Source organism: Ursus arctos, unplaced genomic scaffold, assembly GCF_023065955.2.
Source record: "Ursus arctos isolate Adak ecotype North America unplaced genomic scaffold, UrsArc2.0 scaffold_15, whole genome shotgun sequence".
Classification (NCBI taxonomy): domain Eukaryota; kingdom Metazoa; phylum Chordata; class Mammalia; order Carnivora; family Ursidae; genus Ursus; species Ursus arctos.
This window is the reverse complement of record NW_026622819.1, coordinates 49,906,726-49,924,722: the sequence shown is the minus strand read 5'-3', so window position 1 is coordinate 49,924,722 and position 17,997 is coordinate 49,906,726. Positions and strand designations below refer to the sequence as shown.

The 17,997-nt window shown below is 41.2% G+C and overlaps 1 protein-coding gene across 3 annotated transcripts in view; it reads left to right on the top strand.

Annotated features, from left to right (window-relative positions):
- The first annotated feature begins 3,443 nt into the window (after positions 1–3,443).
- Positions 3,444–17,997, top strand: part of GABRB2 (gamma-aminobutyric acid type A receptor subunit beta2) — a 231,442-nt gene continuing 216,888 nt past the window's right edge. For 2 of the 3 annotated variants that reach the window (XM_044388486.3, XM_026510916.4), the window contains exons 1-3: positions 5,279–5,401; positions 5,558–5,649; positions 6,662–6,729. In XM_044388486.3, the coding sequence (XP_044244421.1) occupies positions 5,325–5,401; positions 5,558–5,649; positions 6,662–6,729 (237 nt within the window). In that variant the 5' untranslated portion in view covers positions 5,279–5,324. Of the gene's footprint in view, positions 4,078–5,168; positions 5,402–5,557; positions 5,650–6,661; positions 6,730–17,997 lie in introns of those variants that run through there. The other variant, XM_057312398.1, reaches the window with a different exon arrangement.

Below are 17,997 nucleotides of genomic sequence, written 5' to 3'. Positions count from 1 at the left end.
GTGTCTACTATGGGCACAAGGTACTGCAATACAGTGGTGAATAAAGCAGACAAAAATCTCTGGGTTTTTTGAACTTTTATTCAATGCAGTAAGATAGAAATAAAATGGGTAATATATAATATGATAGTAATGTGTTCTAAACAGACAAATCAAAGCAGAAAAGAGAAATAAAAGTATTAGAATGGGACATGGAAATTTTATCTTGGTCCTACCTCACCCCTCACTTCTGAGCTGAAGCTGAAGCTCAGAAGTGCATGGATCGAAACATCCAGTGCACCTTGGAGGGCTAGCAGGTACATTAAACTTATCATGACCCAAACTGAGTATATTATCGCCAGCAACTGTTTTCTACCACCACTACTGAATTGCTCAAACAAGAAATGTATGAGTTATCTTTGGATACTTCTCTCTCATTCCCCATATTCTACCTGTCACAAAGTTCAGTCAGTTCTATCACATAACTCTGGTCACTCCTCTCCATCTTCACTGTCACTATTCTAATTCAGGTCAACATCAACTCACATCTGGATTCCTGCAATAATAGATCTCCCTATAGCTACTACCATCTTCCTCCAGTGTCATTAAAACTCATCTTGTCTCTCCTCTACCTCCAGATCAATGGTCCCAAACTGCTACTGTGAAGCTCTCCAACTGCATCACTCTGTGGGACACTCTTACTCTTTTCCTCTAGTCTTAATTTCTTTTTAAGATTTTATTTATTTGAGAGAGAGAGAGAGTGAAAGAGAGAGTACAAGAAGGGGGAGGGTCAGAGGAGAGGCAGACTCCCCACTGAGCGGGGAGCCCCCCTGTCAGGGCTTGATCCCAGGACTCCAGAATTATGACCTGAGCTGAAGGCAGAAGCTTAACTGACCAGAGCCACCCAGGCACCCCTCTTTTCCTCTAGTCTTACAGTTCTTCCTTCATTCTTCATTTATGCCATCCTCTCTTGCCCCAGGATATTTACACATACTATTCCTTCTTCTCGGAATACTCTTCCCCCAACCCTTCACCAGGCTAACCCATCTTTCAAATCTCAATTGAAGCATTAATTTATCTAGCGAATTTTATCCAAAACCTCAAGCTGATTATTACTTCTATAATGGCTCTACCCACACTGGAGTGTAAGCTCCAAAAGGATAAGGACCTCGTTTGTCTTTTCAACACATCATCCCCAGTGTCTGTCAAATAATGTTTAACATCGAGTAGATGCCTAATACATATTTACTGAATAAATGAAGGAATATTATAATAAAGACTAAGGAAGGGCAGATGGTTGGTGACTGGTTTTATCTGGAATTTATGTAATTCATACTCAGAGATGATTTTGAATCATGATCTCTTAATAATACTTACATTTTGCCTTCTTGTACATTTGGGATCATGGCAGATTCTCTCCAGCAACTGATACCTCTCCAGATTTCAGCAGTGCCCTCCCTTGCACATTATTGTTCCAATTTTCACATGCCCAGGCAGTGTTATCAGTCTTCCAGAGAGAAGTTCTAGTGTTGATTCTGCTGTACAATAAGACTCATTTTAGATATAAGTTGATCTCAGGTGTTATAAGTAGTAGAAATATCTCTTTGATTATGTTAGTAATATCTATTGGTAAGAGATATCCCTGCGATGTTACCACACAAAGAAAATATTCTTTTATCATTTCTTTTTGATTGCCTTTAATACATTGCTTCTTAACCTTATCTTAATTCCCTTGAAATGTCAGCTCCTCTCTTCTCAAGTCAGTCTGTGATAATTGCATTAAATTTATGTCCACTCAGTCTTTATATATTAACGTTATTAAACCTTGTTTTCCTGTCCACTCATTATGCTTTATTCATGAAAAATTGTTAGTATTTGTTAATTTCATACCAAATGCTACACATATATTTATATCATTCTATAATCAAACGGAGAAGGTACAAGTACCATTCTCATTTTTACAGAAGAGTGAGCTGTGGCTTAGATTTGTTTACTGACCTATCCAAGTTACAAAGGTACTAAGTATTCAAACTGGAATTTGAACCCAAAGTTCTGCCTCCAGTTCCTTTGAAACTCACAGTTTGCACTGTGCTATTGTTTTACTTGCTCAGATGCAAGTTACCTTTATTTTAACTCTTTGCCCTCCTTGCCCTTAATTTTCTGTATAAGGCAAGGCTTCCATAAGTACTTGTTTAACTGTTCACTGGGTTATTTTTATTACCGCTGGATGACAGTATTTGTGGTATTGTTCTGTTTACTGAGTACTTTTCTTTCAACCCAAACTGAAGGGAGTCTTAAGTAGGAGAAGCTAACAGTGCAGAAAGTGCAACATGGATAACTAATGGTCAAAAGGAAAATCCTGTTTTGGGGTGTTTTCAAGAAAAAGACAAGTTTCCTGAGTTTTCACCAGTTAGTTAGCTGGGGTTCAAACTGATTAAGGAATCCTATGGATATAATGCTAGTAACCTAAACTTTGTTTTCCCTTCAATATGTTAGCTTGTGTGAAGAATTCCCACTGTATATAAGTGTAAAAAGAGAGGAAAACTGGCAATTTTCCTCTGCCATGGATCTGTATTTTATCTTTGGAACTCTCAACCGGAATACTTACAGATGGGAGAGTTACAGATATCATCTTTCTCTCTCTCCTTCTCTCTCCCCGTCCGTCTGTCTCTCAACGGACTCCTACGAGCCTGGAGCCCCGCAGAACGCCGGGCTGTAGAACTGCATGGTTTATGGCGTTGTTTTACCTGTCTCAAATTCAGAAACTCCCCTAGTGAAGGCACACAGCTCTCCCTTCCCGCTCGCGTTCCCTCCTAGGGGAGCTGTCGGATTCCCGCCTCGAAGCCCTCCCGCCTCCACCCTCCCCTAGGAGTCATTTCCCGAGCCGCCCCAGGATGACCCTCTGACCTACGCGGGGTGAGGGGGAAGGAGGGAGGTGGTCAAGAGGTAAATGGGTCAGGAGCTTGGCTGGGACCAGGACCCTGAGGAGTCCCGGGTGCGGCGGAGACTGCTAGTCTGCGGAGCACCGCCGGCCCACTACCGCTGCTGCGCGCGGCGGGCGCCTCTCCTCTGTTCAGACTCGGGCCATGCAAGCGTGGGACCGCGCGCTGCCGCTCCTCCCGCAGCCGCCGAGGGCTCCGCGGGCCCGGGGAGCTCTGCTGCAGTTGAGGGCCAGCAGCCGTCATGGTCACGGACTGGGGGGCCAAGGGTGTCTAGTCTAATGGTTAGGGACACTGGCTTTGGAGTCCAATTCGGGTTCCACCTCTAGCCTCCTAGGTGACCTTGGGCAAGTTCCTTCGCTTCAGTGCGCCTGTTTCTAAATCCATGAAGGAACTGAGGTGATGGCTACATCCTAGGGCTGTTGTAAGAATTAATAAATAAAGCACTCCTAGCAAGTAGTAGGCGTTCAGTTAATGGTTAACGATGATCAGCGATAGGAGTTAGAAGCGAAAACTGCTCTCGGTCCAGAATGTAGGTTTGGGCTTTGCTTTTCCCGTTCTTCACCGAGGAGAGGGGGAAGGGGCAGCGAGAGCACCTGCCCTACATCCCCTCCTCCTTCCTCCCCCGCTCCAAGATAACTCGGGAGTACTGGGAGAGTCATTCGTCCTGGCCTCGGGCTCCGGCTCCTTCACACACCCAGACACCCCAGCCTTGAAGCAGCTCCCGGCACCCGTGGCACGTCTCTCTCCCTCGAGCTGAGGAAACATTTCGGGCGTGAATTAAGTATCTCCCTCCCTCTCCAACCTCCGAGCTCGCTCGCTGCCTTCTCCGGGTCCCGGCGGCCGAGGGGAGCCGGGCAAAGCCTCAGGCGGGAGGGAAGAGGCAGCCTCGGGGTCTGAGTGTCTCTCTGCCCTGGGAAGGGGAGCGAGGACGAGGTGGAGCGGAGACAGAGGGAGAACGCCGGGCCCCCAGACGCCCCTAGGCCCCTTCCTCATTTTCCCACCTTCTGGGGACCGCTCTGGTTTTTCCCACCCCGAGCCACACTCAATCCCTGAACAGCCAGGAGTCCCTACCCGCCACTGGCCCTCTCCAGCTGGGACAGAGCTCCGGGGGGCCGGCTCCGCCCGCGGCAAGAGTGGGCGGCGGGCGCAGGCCCGGGAGGTAAGGAGGGGCGGGAGGCGGATTGGGAGAGTGCCTGCACGTGCGCGCGCCTGTGCGCGTGCTCCGAGGGGGCGTGTGGGGGGGGTGTCCGCCTGGGGCGCCCCCCCAGGGCTACCTGTCCCTGCTGCACGGTATCGCCGCTCCAGCCCTCTTGCCCCCGGCACCCGGGGTCAGGCGCTAGCCACCCGCGTTCCCCAGGCTTGCTGTCCCATCACCCCCCTCATCCAAACCCCACCCTCCCCACTAATAATTTCCCAATGCAGAATCAGACCGAAACCTGGAGAGACAGCGTTGCCTTTCTGCTCCCCTCGCCCCCCCTCCACCTTCTATAAATAATCAGGACTAGCGGGTCAGGCACGTCACACGGCAAGAAACCGGGACCCCGAGGTTTTCTTCTCTGGGAATAGGGGGCAAAGGGTGAGAAGGAGGAGAAAGGAATCGCTCGTGAGTAGTGAAGAAAAGCTTGCTCCTTGACTCCTAGAAGAGACCAGGCATCATTTTATTCTTCCTTTCTTCTTCTTTCTTTTTTTATTTTTCCGTTTCTTTTTTATTCTTTACTCCCCTACACCCCCCCGCCCCAAATCCGACGGATTGCTCAGCACTTCTCCCATTGGTTTCTTTCTTCCCTCCCCCTTTGACTACTGCACCCACCGTCCCTTCCCCCATCCCCCACCGCACAACCCCCATCTCCAGCACACATCTCGCCCCACGCAGGGGGGAATGCTATTCGCCAGGAAATAAAGTTCAAACTCCTCTCCTCCTAGGCTTGCTGATACCAGAAGTGGGCTCCCAGCCACCCCTTTTCCACTAGCACTCCACACCTGGTATCTTTTAAATTCCCTATCTGGTTTTGCGTATTTAAGAGGAAACACACATACACGCCCCAAAAACCCGTGAGGTGCAAAACTGCCTCCAGGAACTACCAAAACTTACCAGACGCTCTAGTTGTTTTTGTCTTAACGAAAGGAAAACAAAGATTTTACTCTGGGTTCTCCTGGGGGGTAACTTTCCTATATTATTAGAATATGTATATGTTATACATATATATGTTTTTCCTTTTTCCCCTTTAATTTTTTTTTTTTTTTTCTTAGCAAGAAAATCTGCTCGGTCCCAGGCAGCCGCCGCTGCCCCTTTGATGTTTTGGTACACCGTGCGCATGCGCTTCACATTAGAATTACTGCACTGGGCAGACTAAGTTGGATCTCCTCTCTTCAGTGAAACCCTCAATCCCATCAAAAACTAAAGGGATGTGGAGAGTCCGGAAAAAGGGCTACTTTGGGATTTGGTCATTCCCCTTAATAATCGCCGCTGTCTGTGCGCAGAGGTAAGTGTGCCCAGCATTTCTCGTTTTCATTTCACTTTGAAGGGCTCTGTCTGCATACCTCTGTGATCAGGGATCTGTAGTGAGGATCAGATAGATGCTGAAGACGCTGTGCCTGCTGCCTTATTGATGCCTGTTTATTGTCTTTTCTTTCCTTAGTGTCAATGACCCTAGTAATATGTCGCTGGTTAAAGAGACAGTGGATAGACTCTTGAAAGGCTATGACATTCGTCTGAGACCAGATTTTGGAGGTAATGGGGTTGCCTTGGAAATAAGAAACAGCCCAGCTATAGCCTAAGCTGCCTTGTGAGCTTTGTGCGCGCTGTGTCTTCCCTTTCCCTCACTGTTGGCTGCACGTAGTATATCGAATGTGTCTCTGTGTTACCATATTGAGCAAGTGATCCAAACTTAAGCCGATTTGTTGCTATCCAGCACTTAGAGGGTCTCTCAATGAGACCCTCTTAGAGTGTATAGGTGACTGCTGTTCTTTAGCTCCACTGCTGAAATCCTTGGCTTCACTTTCTTTGATTCATTGAGATACAAACCTCTTAAGTTTAGTTAATGGTGTGCCCAGAGAACCTGGCTTACTGGAGGCCATCGTGAACATTTTTGAGAACAAAATGTGCAGGCAATTGGTTGAAAAGTGACATTAATCCCCTGTGCCCGCCTACTTTGGAAGAGTTCTGGCAATGGTTTAAAGTGGCTGGTATCTGGATGTTATCCAGTCCTGAAAGCCCCACTGCTTGAGGCGGTGGGAGGGAAGGGGTTGGGGAGGGCTAGAAGATGGGGAGGGTAAGTGGGAGAAGGGCTAGGGACCTCTTGCTGCAGCCTTAGATACACTGATGTGCCCATTTAATTTTGGTTTAGACTCTTATTAGGAAGCTCAAGGAGTTAAAACCTGCTTTACGGAAGGGGGTGGAAAGAAGGAGGAGGGGGTTTTAGTGCAATATATAAAAATTCCCTCGGGCTAGACTGGGCTTGTCGGGGCTTCTGTGAGTTGTGTGTTTTCGCATACTGAGACATCTACATATGTAGATAGAATTGGAATTCCTCTTCCACGAGGGCACGTGTGTACACGTTCCATAGAGCATTTCCTAGAGGAGTGCCGGGCACTCCTTTTAAAAAGGAGCAGAGAAGTGAAGAATGTAAGGGTGAGCAGCGGGGGAGGGATTTGAGGCAGAATACCCCATGCCCCGGGGACAACTCTTGCTGAGAATGAATGAAGTTCTGAGAAATCACATGGCTGGCTATCTTGGTTCTCAGGTCCCCCTGTGGCCGTGGGAATGAACATTGACATCGCCAGCATTGATATGGTTTCCGAAGTCAATATGGTGAGTACTGAGATTTATAGTTGTGTCTCCTCAGACCTTCATTTGGGGACAGGAAGTAGAAAGGAGCCGGTTCGTGGGGGTGGTGTATGCATAAGTATGTGTATGAAGTGGGGCTGAGGGCTGGGATTTTGCTTTGGAGCCCACTGTGTTTGAGGTTTCAAAGCCTTTGCTTTTGGTCCCTAACGATTTTTCCGACCTGGTTTGGATACTTGGGAATTGGTACAGAGAAAGTAAAATGCATCATAATTCAGGTGCAAAACACAGCAACATGCAGAAGATCCCCTGCAGAAGCCACATGTCTTAAGGCTTAGTGGGAAACCAGATTCATCAAGGATTTTCTGAGTTTGGGGTGGGGTCAGGAAAAGAGGGAAACGTTTTGATTTGATATTTCACAGGGAATATAACTACAAACTAAACTGTCACAAAGAGGCTGAATAAATGACCCTGGGATACTGATGTCCACTTGTTGCTTTCAGAGATGGCCTCTTTACAGCTGATGGCAATCACCTGCTCCCACAATTGTTCACCAGCTCTTTTAACGTGGGCTGCCCACCAAAATAAATAACAAAACTTGGTCACCCTCTTTTCTAAAGGCAAGCTCAGACCATGTGCCCTAGCCAGTCACTTCTGCAGTGTTATTCGCCTCATCTTCTAAGCTTGTACGGTTTATGGATAACAGCACTCCTTATTGGCTACCTTGTTGGACTTGGGGCAAATGCTAAGAGGAAAAGCCTCGGTGTTCCCGACCAGGGACACTTGTGGGGGGTTTGCTTCATGCAGGAGCGCCCCCTGCTGCCCATGTTGGGGCACTGCAGACATACAAAACATTAAGTGTCCCAGATACCCCTGATTACTTGGGCTGCTTACCTGTTTCTCCAGTGACTTTTCTACTCTGTTTTTGAAGTTTTCTCCTTTGGAAAAGTCTCTCTAGAAAGGCCACATTTGAATGTAAGTGTTACTTTCAATCCTGAAAGCACACAACACATTTCAGAAGATCGTGTCGTGGCATGGTTCTTCCTAGAAATGAAATGAACTATTTAAATAAGAGGATGTCGTGTGTAAAGTTTTATACAAAACACTTCTAAGCCAGCCATGGGGACTTGAAAGTTAGGACACTTATTAAGTAACTCAAGAGAGCCAAAGTACTAGGCAGTGGATATGCTCTCAACTTTATGCAAATTTTCATATTCTCTGAATTCAAATAGAGACCAAGCTCAAGACCAGCCTTCTCCCTATACACTCTCCAAAGACAGTTGATAGTCCTGAGGCATCACAAGGTTATAAAATATCTCACGACTACTCCAGGGAATATTCAACAGTTTCAGCAATGTTTTAATGCCATGTGTATCTTCTTATATTCTAATTATTGGGGAGGTTTTTGATATATAGGATACACAGACTGAGACAATATTAGGTGATTCAGAACCACAGATTTCCCACATATTATGAAAATCCCCCGTAGTCTAGAGAATACGTCTTCCTTGGGAAACTAATTTCTCAGATACACAGATATTCACTTTTGTGGGATTATGGAGGTCTTTCATCAATTTAAATTTGGAATTTTACCATAACAATTTAAAAATGTCCTAATGTGGGTATCTCCCAAGTCCCAAACATATGAATCTAAATTGTGTTGCTAGAAACAAAGTTGTATAGAAATCAGGTGTGGTTCTGTGTGTCCTACGTGTGGTTAAATTAGATTCTCTTGCCTTTTGATTTATTTATGTTGTTTTTACATAACAACATCACAAAATGGTATTCTATGGAAAAATTAGGAAATAGAGTCCAGACAAACGATGAGAGGGTTAGAGTTTGCTGTGAAGGTTGCTAAGCTAAGAACTTAGATGTGTTATATCCCCCAGTTGTTTAGAGTAGTGTTTTGTTTTGTTTTTTTCCCTGAAATGCATGCAGCATTTTGGGGAGGCACCTGAGCTGGACACAATGCCAAAACCTGCTAGTCAAAATATAGACACCAGCTAAGGCGAGGTGTCATGTCTTAACGCTGTTTACTGTTGCTTAAAAATCATGGGATGTTGAAAGTGCAAAGACAAATGTCAGGTTGTAAATAGGCCAGTACTGCAGCATTAATGATTAGAACCAAGTGTTAAAAATCCCATGCCAGCTTCCTTTCTTAGCCTACTGCTAACACATGTGGACTTGTCCAGACACATTTTTACTTGTTGAAAAATTAACACTTATTTCAGCTAACAGAGTGACTTTAAATTAATCCTTCAAAGAAAAATTTTGCAATGTATGTTATTTTTAAGTATGCTTATTTGATTTGAAGCAACAGATGGGAAATTTCATCACTGGTGTGTGTAAAAAAAAAAAAAAAAAGGTGTTCATGGCATATTGCCCCCTGTATACAGGTCTTAAAGTATTAGTATCTTTTGATTATTTTTAGTTCTGAAAGAATGATTATTTAAATGAAACCTCAAAATTAATTAACATACATGTTTTTGTCTCATTATCTTTTGTGACCAGCGACCTCTGGTAATTGTAACTTTCTTTTACTATAGCAAATCTTCCTTTAAGGGATGGTAGACATCAGCCCATTTAGATTGTCAGTGACTCATTTGTACTGAAGGAAGAGACCTTTGTCAATTTGATGCTCCTGGTAAATGACAATAATAGAAATTCTAAACCAAGTCAGGAGTCTTGAATACTAGTTCTGCTTCTGCTGCTCGGTCATCCTGAGGGAATTCACAGACAGATGAGGCTCAGAATCCTCACCTGTTAAAGGGCAGGCACAGTCTCTTTTTACCTATCTCAGGTGACTACTAGAATTAATAAAACAATATATGTGAAACTATTGATGTTCCATGAACATAGCTTATGTGGAAGACTGAGTAAAGGCTATCACTCAAGAGACTCTATCTAGTCCAGCTGTGCCCTAAATGTACTTGGGTCAATAACTGATATTACCAGGTCTCAGGGTATTTTTATGTTTGAAATGAGAGGGGACATGTTAAATTGATTTCCAACTCAGTTATATGTGTTGCTGGTTTGGTTTATTACAGTAGCTCTGTTGAGTACAAAGAAGTTCCAGGAAAACTTGGAAATCCAGCATAAATGTCAGGAAAATGCAGAATTCCTAAATATCCTGCAGTTGTGAGTCTGACTCAGGAGGGTGAGGATGGTAGCTTATTCAGGTGACGACTAGCCCAATGCTAGATCTTTGGAAGAATGCGATTTCAATTAGAATGTTCCTGAGCGGAAAGCTTGGCTTTAGAATGAAATATTTTTAGATGTCTTGGTTACATTGGCAGGAATCTTTTTGTTAAGACTCTTTGATGAAAAGTGCATTTTAAGATCCAAAATTGGCTCTGAGAATTATGGACCGAAATAGCTTTCTCTTCATTTAAAGCAGATACTTCTCCATCTTGAAACAACACATTTGCCAACCAAAGAGGGAAGCAATATTTCACTTTTGAGGAAATAGTTCTAGTAAACACACACACAAATTACCTTTTTATGGAATGGCGAAAGAGAAAAAGTGCTGCTTTTCTTTCTTTTTTTTTTTTTAACAGATGTTTTCTTGCATCACCAGATGCAAAGTTAAAATTCAATTCAACACAAATGCTTAGTTAGCAGCTACTATGATCCAGCCATGTTGTTAGGCCTTAGAGACAGAACGATGAACAAGACTGATTTGTCCCCCGACCTCATGGAACTTAGCATCTAGGTGTTCACTATTCTTAATTCTTCTGTAGTCTCTTACTATACTTATACTTCTCTTTTCTCTAAAACTTTTTTTATGAGCAGCCAATTGAGTACCTAGTGGTCTGTATCTCCCATGGGTTCCTTTGTCACTTGTTGGTTTCACCATTCATTTGGTATTTGCCGCTTCAAATTGCTATATATGTTACATATTCATTCTAGCTTCCTGATCCTGTTTATAAACTGCATGTAGGCAGAATTATAGTATATCCCCCCATGTGATTTTGCTCTATACACAATGGTTGGCTGGATGTTTGACTCCTTGTGAATGCTGCAAATATTGGGTGAACTATTTGTTTCATTGCAGCAATTTGTTGTTATTCACTAGATACTGTACCATATATGGGGAGAAACAGAGCATAGACTCATAGGCCTCAAATTCAAGGCATTCACTGTTTAACCAATGTAGAAAGAATCACAATGCACAATGCAGGTTTATAAATGCTTTGAAGGAAGAAATAAACAGGGTATATTGGGAATACAGAATACTGAGATATTACATAGAAATTACTAGGTGAAGATGGGGTTAGAGGGCTATGGATAGATGTTCCAAGCAGAAATAATGGCACATAGAAGAAAAAAACCAGGAAAGATAAATGGGGTTAAGGATTTGCAAGTAGCATTAAATGGCTGGGGTTGGGAGTGGGAGTAAGGAGGTGGTAAGAGCTGGTATTGAGATCATAGGCAGTGATTAACCTATAAAGATCATTTTTGCAGCTTGCTGAAGAGTTTAAATTTTGTTTTGAAGACTGTAGAGACCCACAGAAGGATGTGACTAGGAGAATTGCATGAACAAATTCACACTTCAGGAAGATGTTTCTGAAATACAGAGTTAAGCAAAACCTAAGGGTGGGAGATAAGATGAAAACTCATTGCAAAAATCCAGGAAGAGTGATGAATTGAGGCAGGGATGTAAAAGAGAAGATGTAAAACTGGGACATTTACAAGGTAGAAATAAAAGGACTTGGTGAATCCCAGATTTCTGATGGCACCATTTATTGACATGGAGGACACAAAAAGGGCAGCCAAGTTGGAGGCGGGGTGGGGGGTTAGGCGTATGGACAGACAGTGAGCTCAGTTTGGGATATGTTGACTTTTCTACAGACATGAAATCTCCCATTGGAGATTGGAAAATATAGGTCTAGAGCTATGTAAAAAGTAATGACTAGAGAGATGAACTTGGACATTGTCAGCATGTAAGTAGTACTTACAACAGTATGAATGGGTACAATTGAATAGGGAAAGTGACAAGACAACTACAAGTGGAGATCTGGTGAGCACTGTAATTTAAGCGGAGGAATAGTGAAAACGAGTCACAAAGATTAATAAATAGCTAAGCAGCAGATGGTTAGAAAGAGAGCCTGCAGATTAGAATGTTTTGGAAGCTGAGGTACAAGAGAGTTTCAAAAAGAAGAAAGTGGAGGAGCGCCTGGGTGGCTCAGCCATTAAGCGTATGCCTTCGACTTAGGTCATGATCCCAGGGTGCTGGGATCGAGCCCTGCATCTGGCTCCCTGCCCAGGAGGAAGCCTACTTCTCCCTCTCCCCTTGCTTGTGTTTCCTCTCTCGCTGTCTCTCTCTGTCAAATAAATAAGTAAAATCTTAAAAAAAAAAAAAAAAAAAAAAAAGGAAGTGGAACACCTGGGTGGCTCAGTCAGTTAAGCCTCTGACTCTTGGTTTCGGCTCAGGTCACTGTCTCAGGGTTGTGGGATATGACCACCTCATTTGCTTGTTTGACTGGGAGTCTGCTTGAGATTCTCTGTCTCCTTCTCCCTCTGCCCCTCCCTCTGCTCATGCTCTCTGTCTTTCTCTCACAAAAATAAATAAATCTTAAAAAAAAAAAAAAAACAGAAAGAAGAGGGTGGTTAGCAGTGTCGCATGCCACAATGATCAACTGAAATAAGCTCTCAGACTTAGCTTCCAAGTATAGTAGTAACAGGAGCTCTCTGGTAAACCTAGAGTGTTCTAGTAGTTCGAAACTATACTTTTGAAAAATTTGAATCTGAAGGGCAGTAGGGAAGGAGTAATTGCTAAAAGGGATGATATATAATTTGGAGAAATTTCCTTTAAAAGGGAGGAGGTTGCAGATACAATGCAAGGGATAGGTAGGGTGGCAGGACAGGAAGCTAAAGGCTTGCTTGATGGAAGACCTTCTATTGTCTCTGACATGGGAGACCCTTTCTGTCGAGAATAGAGGAGGTTAAAATTGGCTTCTGTGGAGAGTGGGTAAGTGAGGTTACCTGGGACACTTAGAAGGATAGCTAGGAAGCATGAAGCATAGTGAAGGGTATGAGAACACTCACTGGCCACAGGCACACTTAATTCTAAATAAATTATGCTTAGAAGGAGGCCTCCTCCTTGCTAACTTTTAGCAAGCTGTCATATTCTCTCCTTTTTCTTCTTCTCCTTCCCACTCTCTTACCCCTTTCCTCCTCTTGTATGGTACCCAACATTTTTCATTGTCATCATAACACTATATAATAAAATAATTGCAGTTAATGCTTATTGAATTTTTAACTCATGTAAGTATCCTGTTGATTTACATTATCTCATCCAATCTTCCTATAAAAACAGTGAGATGGCTAGTATCAACCTACTTGCAAAAGAGGAACCTGAAGCCCAGAGAGGTTAAGTGACTTGCTCAAGGTCACACAGCTAGCAAATGACTGATTTCACATCCCTTAATCTTAGCCATATGATTATACTGCAGTTTTAAAAGTAGCAAGGCCTCATTTAAAAAAGAAAAATCATTTTCATTCCTTGAGGACCCTGTTTTGTTGTAGTGTTTGTTTTTATTCTATTTTTTTGAAATAGTGGATAGACCAGATAAACTAATCCTTCATAAGATGATATTCCTCACTCTTTCCACCTTAAAAAAAATCTTAATTTTATTAAACTGATTCCAGGTAGGTACTTTATTCAGTGCATATTAAATGTAAGAAATGGTCCCCATCCTTGAGAAACTAATATGTTAAATTACATCTATTGAGCATAATTTAAACCGTGTAATAAAGGAAGATTTACATAAGACCTTGAAGAATTCAGGATATTTCTTGTGTCATAATTTCTTTCATTATGAATGGGTACTGAGAATAATTTTCTTGTTGCTCCAGAAGAATCTGTCAGATAACCATTAAGGCCAATAATTGCCAGAAAATACTGGCTGGTATATGTTTAAGAACCATAAGCTCAGTGGTTATGGGCTGTGGGTGGCCACTATGTTAAAAGACCACACTCTTTTCCTTATTTTTTTTATTATGAAGACTTCGTTTTCAGTTGAACTTCTTTCCATTGAGAACACATTTGTCTGATTTCTGATAAATTGCTCTTGCAAATAATTCTCTTAAAGGTGGTTGAATTTTTTTTCTTTTCTTCCCGGATCTTTCCTTCCTCCATCCCACGTAGTGTAAATGAGACTCATTATAAAGATTACATGTCTAGAAGACTTACCTACTTTTAAACATCTATGCCACTTGATATTACAGTTTATAAATCTATTTTTTTTCTTGGTTAACTCTTAGAACAATTTTTTTTGCTGTTTCTTTATGGGTACCCTGAACAATGCTCTTGCTTAACTATGGCATGAAATAAATACATGACTATGGGCTTACTCTGCAAGAGAAAGCAGGTTAAGGAAATATCTCAGGTTTCATATTGTAGCGTATCATGGGTACTTCTGTGCACTCCTCTCAACCCCCACTCAAATAATTAAATGGTTGTGGGAATTCCTTTAAGAATGGAAGTCAGATAAAGTATTTTCCTTAGCCGTATGGGAGGGGCATGTGTATATGTTAATTTTTCAGAAAGGGCACTGATTTGTTTTCTGGTCATTCTATAGCAAGATTTCTTACCCTCAGCATTATCGTCACTTTGGACCAGAAACTTCTTTGTTGTAAGGGGGCTGTCATGTGTGTTGTAAGATGTTTAACAGCATCCTCGCCTCTACCAACTAGCTGCCAGAAGTACTCCTGCTGTTGTGAAGACGAAAAATGTCTCCAGAAATTGTTAAATGTGTCATGTAGGGTGAGGGGATTGTCCTTGGTTGAGAACCATTGGTGTAAAGAATGGTGTTGTGGTTTTATCTCCAACCAAAGAGAAAAGAGGAGATTTGTTTTTGAGATTTTTCTCAATGATCTTTTGCATAATCACGATTTTCATTTATGTTTGGTGGTACTTTGTGACAAAACAATTTTAAAATGCCAACAAACATCAAAAGCAAAAATTATCCACACCCCCATCACTTCATTAAAACTGTACTTTAATTGGTCTATATTACCTTCTAGTTCTCATCTATTTGTTTATTCATATTTGACACATTGCACTTATTTTGTAGAGAGAATTTTATAGTCTACATTTTCACTTAATGCACCATGAATATTTTTCCAGAATTATGCTTTCTTAAAAAAAAATACACATCTCTACTACCACTAATGTGAACCGATGTGTGTTTTTCTCTGATCTTACAAACATACACATGAATGTACTGACATTTTATTTTTTATTCACTCTGTATTTTTTCAAAAACAATTTAAAAATACATTTTATAGATTGCTAGTCTTAATTCTAGCTATCAATTATTTGAAAATAAACATATTTACTTTTACTTATGCATCATTAACAATAATATACAAATCATATACAAAATAGAGAACTGGATTTAAATAGCATATAAGTGGAAATTTAAAAAAATTATAAATCAACTTGACTTATGTTTACACAGCTACTCTTTACTCTGTTTCTATTCTGATATTACTCAGTTTTTCCAAAATCAACTTATATTTTTCAGATGACAAAAATACTTAGAAACAGTTAAAAGAGGAATAAGAGGAAGGATGGTTATGAGTTTTTAAAAGACACAAACAGAAGATTTTTTTTAGTATTTATTTATTTTTGTGAGAGAGAAAGAGGGAGAGAGAAAGAACGAGCATGAACCAGGGGGAGCAGCAGAGGGAGAGGGAGAAGCAGGCTCCCTGATGAGCAAGGAGTCCATGTGGGACCCGATCCCAGGATCACAGGATCATGACCCGAGCTGAAGGCAGAGGCTTAACCGATTGAGCCACCCAGGTGCCCACAAACGCAAGGTTTATATGTTGCTTCCAGTTGTACATTTTATTTACAAAATGCGTATTTTATTAAACAAGGAGAGAAATGGGTTTATATTATCCTGTCCCTATTTATATGGAAAAATATAGAAATGTCTTTAGCCCATTGGCTCTTGCTGGTGCTCGTTTTGTTAGCATTCTATCTGCTTTTTTATGCCAAGTCTCATTTTTCCTTGTTGTATAATTTGGCACTTACTGCCCACTTACTTGCCAAGAGGTCTTAACTTAGAAGTAATTGGCAATTGAAGATAAAATAACTTCTCTCCTAACACAATAGCAACAATTAATGAAGTTTTAAAGGTGAATCTACATATATCTGAGAAAAGTGATACAGAAAAGTAAGTGATAGGAGAAGATCAGAGATGCATGGACAGTACCTACCACAATGCCTGACAATTAATAGATGCTCGACAGGTATGGAATGGATGAATTTGTTGAATGGGTAGTTGAAGGACTCCAGGACATCAAGCTACAAGGAAATATTTGTCAAGTGCTAACTTAAGCAGCACTATGCCAATTAAGCTAGATTGTGGAAGGATGTGAAATGGTTCTTACACAGGGGCTGAGTCTAGAATCAAGAAAGCTTAATTTTACTGCTGAAGAGGGAGGTGAGGGTAGATGGAGAGAAGAATATTTCAGATGGTGGGAGAGGAGAGTGGTGTGTCTTTCAGCTAGAAAAATCAAAATAAAAAGTTGAGAACCAAATTTTTACAGTGATTCTCAGACTTCCCTTTACGGTAGAACCACCTGAGTCTAGTCTTAATATTCATATTTTTAAGGTCCATATCCAGAGTCTGACTCAGTAGGTCTGGAATTGGGTTCAGGAATCTGCATGTTTAAAAGCTTTCTGCATAACTGACACGGGCACTATGCAACTGACTGGCCTCTAGTTAAAATGTGGATTTTTGCAACAATAACAAGCTAAGCGGTCAGAGTGGGTGGAATTTGTAGAAGACTTCATGAAAGAGAGAGTTGAGCTGAACAAACAGGACCAGTGCGATTTGAATAGGTGGGAAATAACAGTTCTGTGGGAAAGGGCAGTAGGGTATAGACAACATGAAGAAAATCATTGCACGTTAGCAATAATAATATTGCAAAAATATAAATTTACAGTGTGTATATCTCACTTAATATTCACAAAAACCCTATGAACTAGATAATAGTATTATCACTTTCTTTTACAAATGCAGCAACTAAGAACTAGATGGATTATATAATTTCTAAGATTTTACAGCTAATGTGAGTGGATTGGAATGGTAGGGTGCCTATATAGGGTATGAATATGCAGGGTATGAATACGTAGGGTGAAGCTTAATTGCATAGGACCTTGACAGCTGTGCAGAAGAGACTTTGGAAATTCTTGAGTGGATGCTCTGACATGATGAGAGGACCTGAAGCATCTTCACAGAGAGTAGAAGGCAGGCCACGCTAGAGGAAGTATGAGGAAGTTGAAAAACATTTTCCAGCTCTGATTTTTATTTTTATAAAATGTGCTTTGGCGTCTTCACACCAGTTTTATTGACACAGATGATGAAAATATTTAGAAAGACCAAAAGTTGAAACAGACTGTGAAATGGGGGAGGAATGAGCACCTAGCACAGTGTTTGATACTATGGATAAATTAATAATAGCCAAATCAATTATTTAGTTTTAAGTTGTCAGGAAAAAATCAGAAATACTGATATTTTAATATACATTTCAGGTTAATATGATTTGGCTATTCCTTATTTAGAAAGGTAGCTATTTAATTGGTGGTTAGTAATAATAGTATCACACATTTACATATAGAGACAATGCCACAGAATAGCTTCCTATAAATTATTTGTGGCTGCCTAATTATAATTCCGGAAGTATATGCTTAAAAAGTAAGGCTTTAGTGATTAAGCATCTTAAGATTGCTCCTCTAAAGATCAATAATAATTCAGTGCCTAATTGGTACAAGACCATCGAATCAAAAACATTTTTTAAAATGTTTATCTGCAGACTTTTCCATGAAGTTTTTTAAAATTAAATAGGTAGTTTTTAAAAGCCATGCTTCATTCAGCTATTTTATTTTTTATTTTAGATAGAAATGATAGTTGCATCATGAGAATTTAATCCATCTACTTGATTTGCTCAATTGATGTGTATTTATCTATGCACTAATATATAACGTACATTATCAAACATACTTGAAATAGAGATATTTATTTATTTATTTATTTATTTATTTATTTATTTATTTATTTATTTTAGAGAGAGAGCAAAGGGAAAGGGAGAGGGAAGGGGAAAGAATCTCAAGCAGACTCTGTGCTGAGCATGGAAAGCCTGAAGCAGAGCTCCATCCATCCACCACCTAGAGATCATAACCTGAGCCGAAACCACAGAGTTGGATGCTTAACCCACTTAGCCACACATGCTCCTCAAAATAGAGATTTAAAGAGGATTTGATATATTTTTATCTCATGC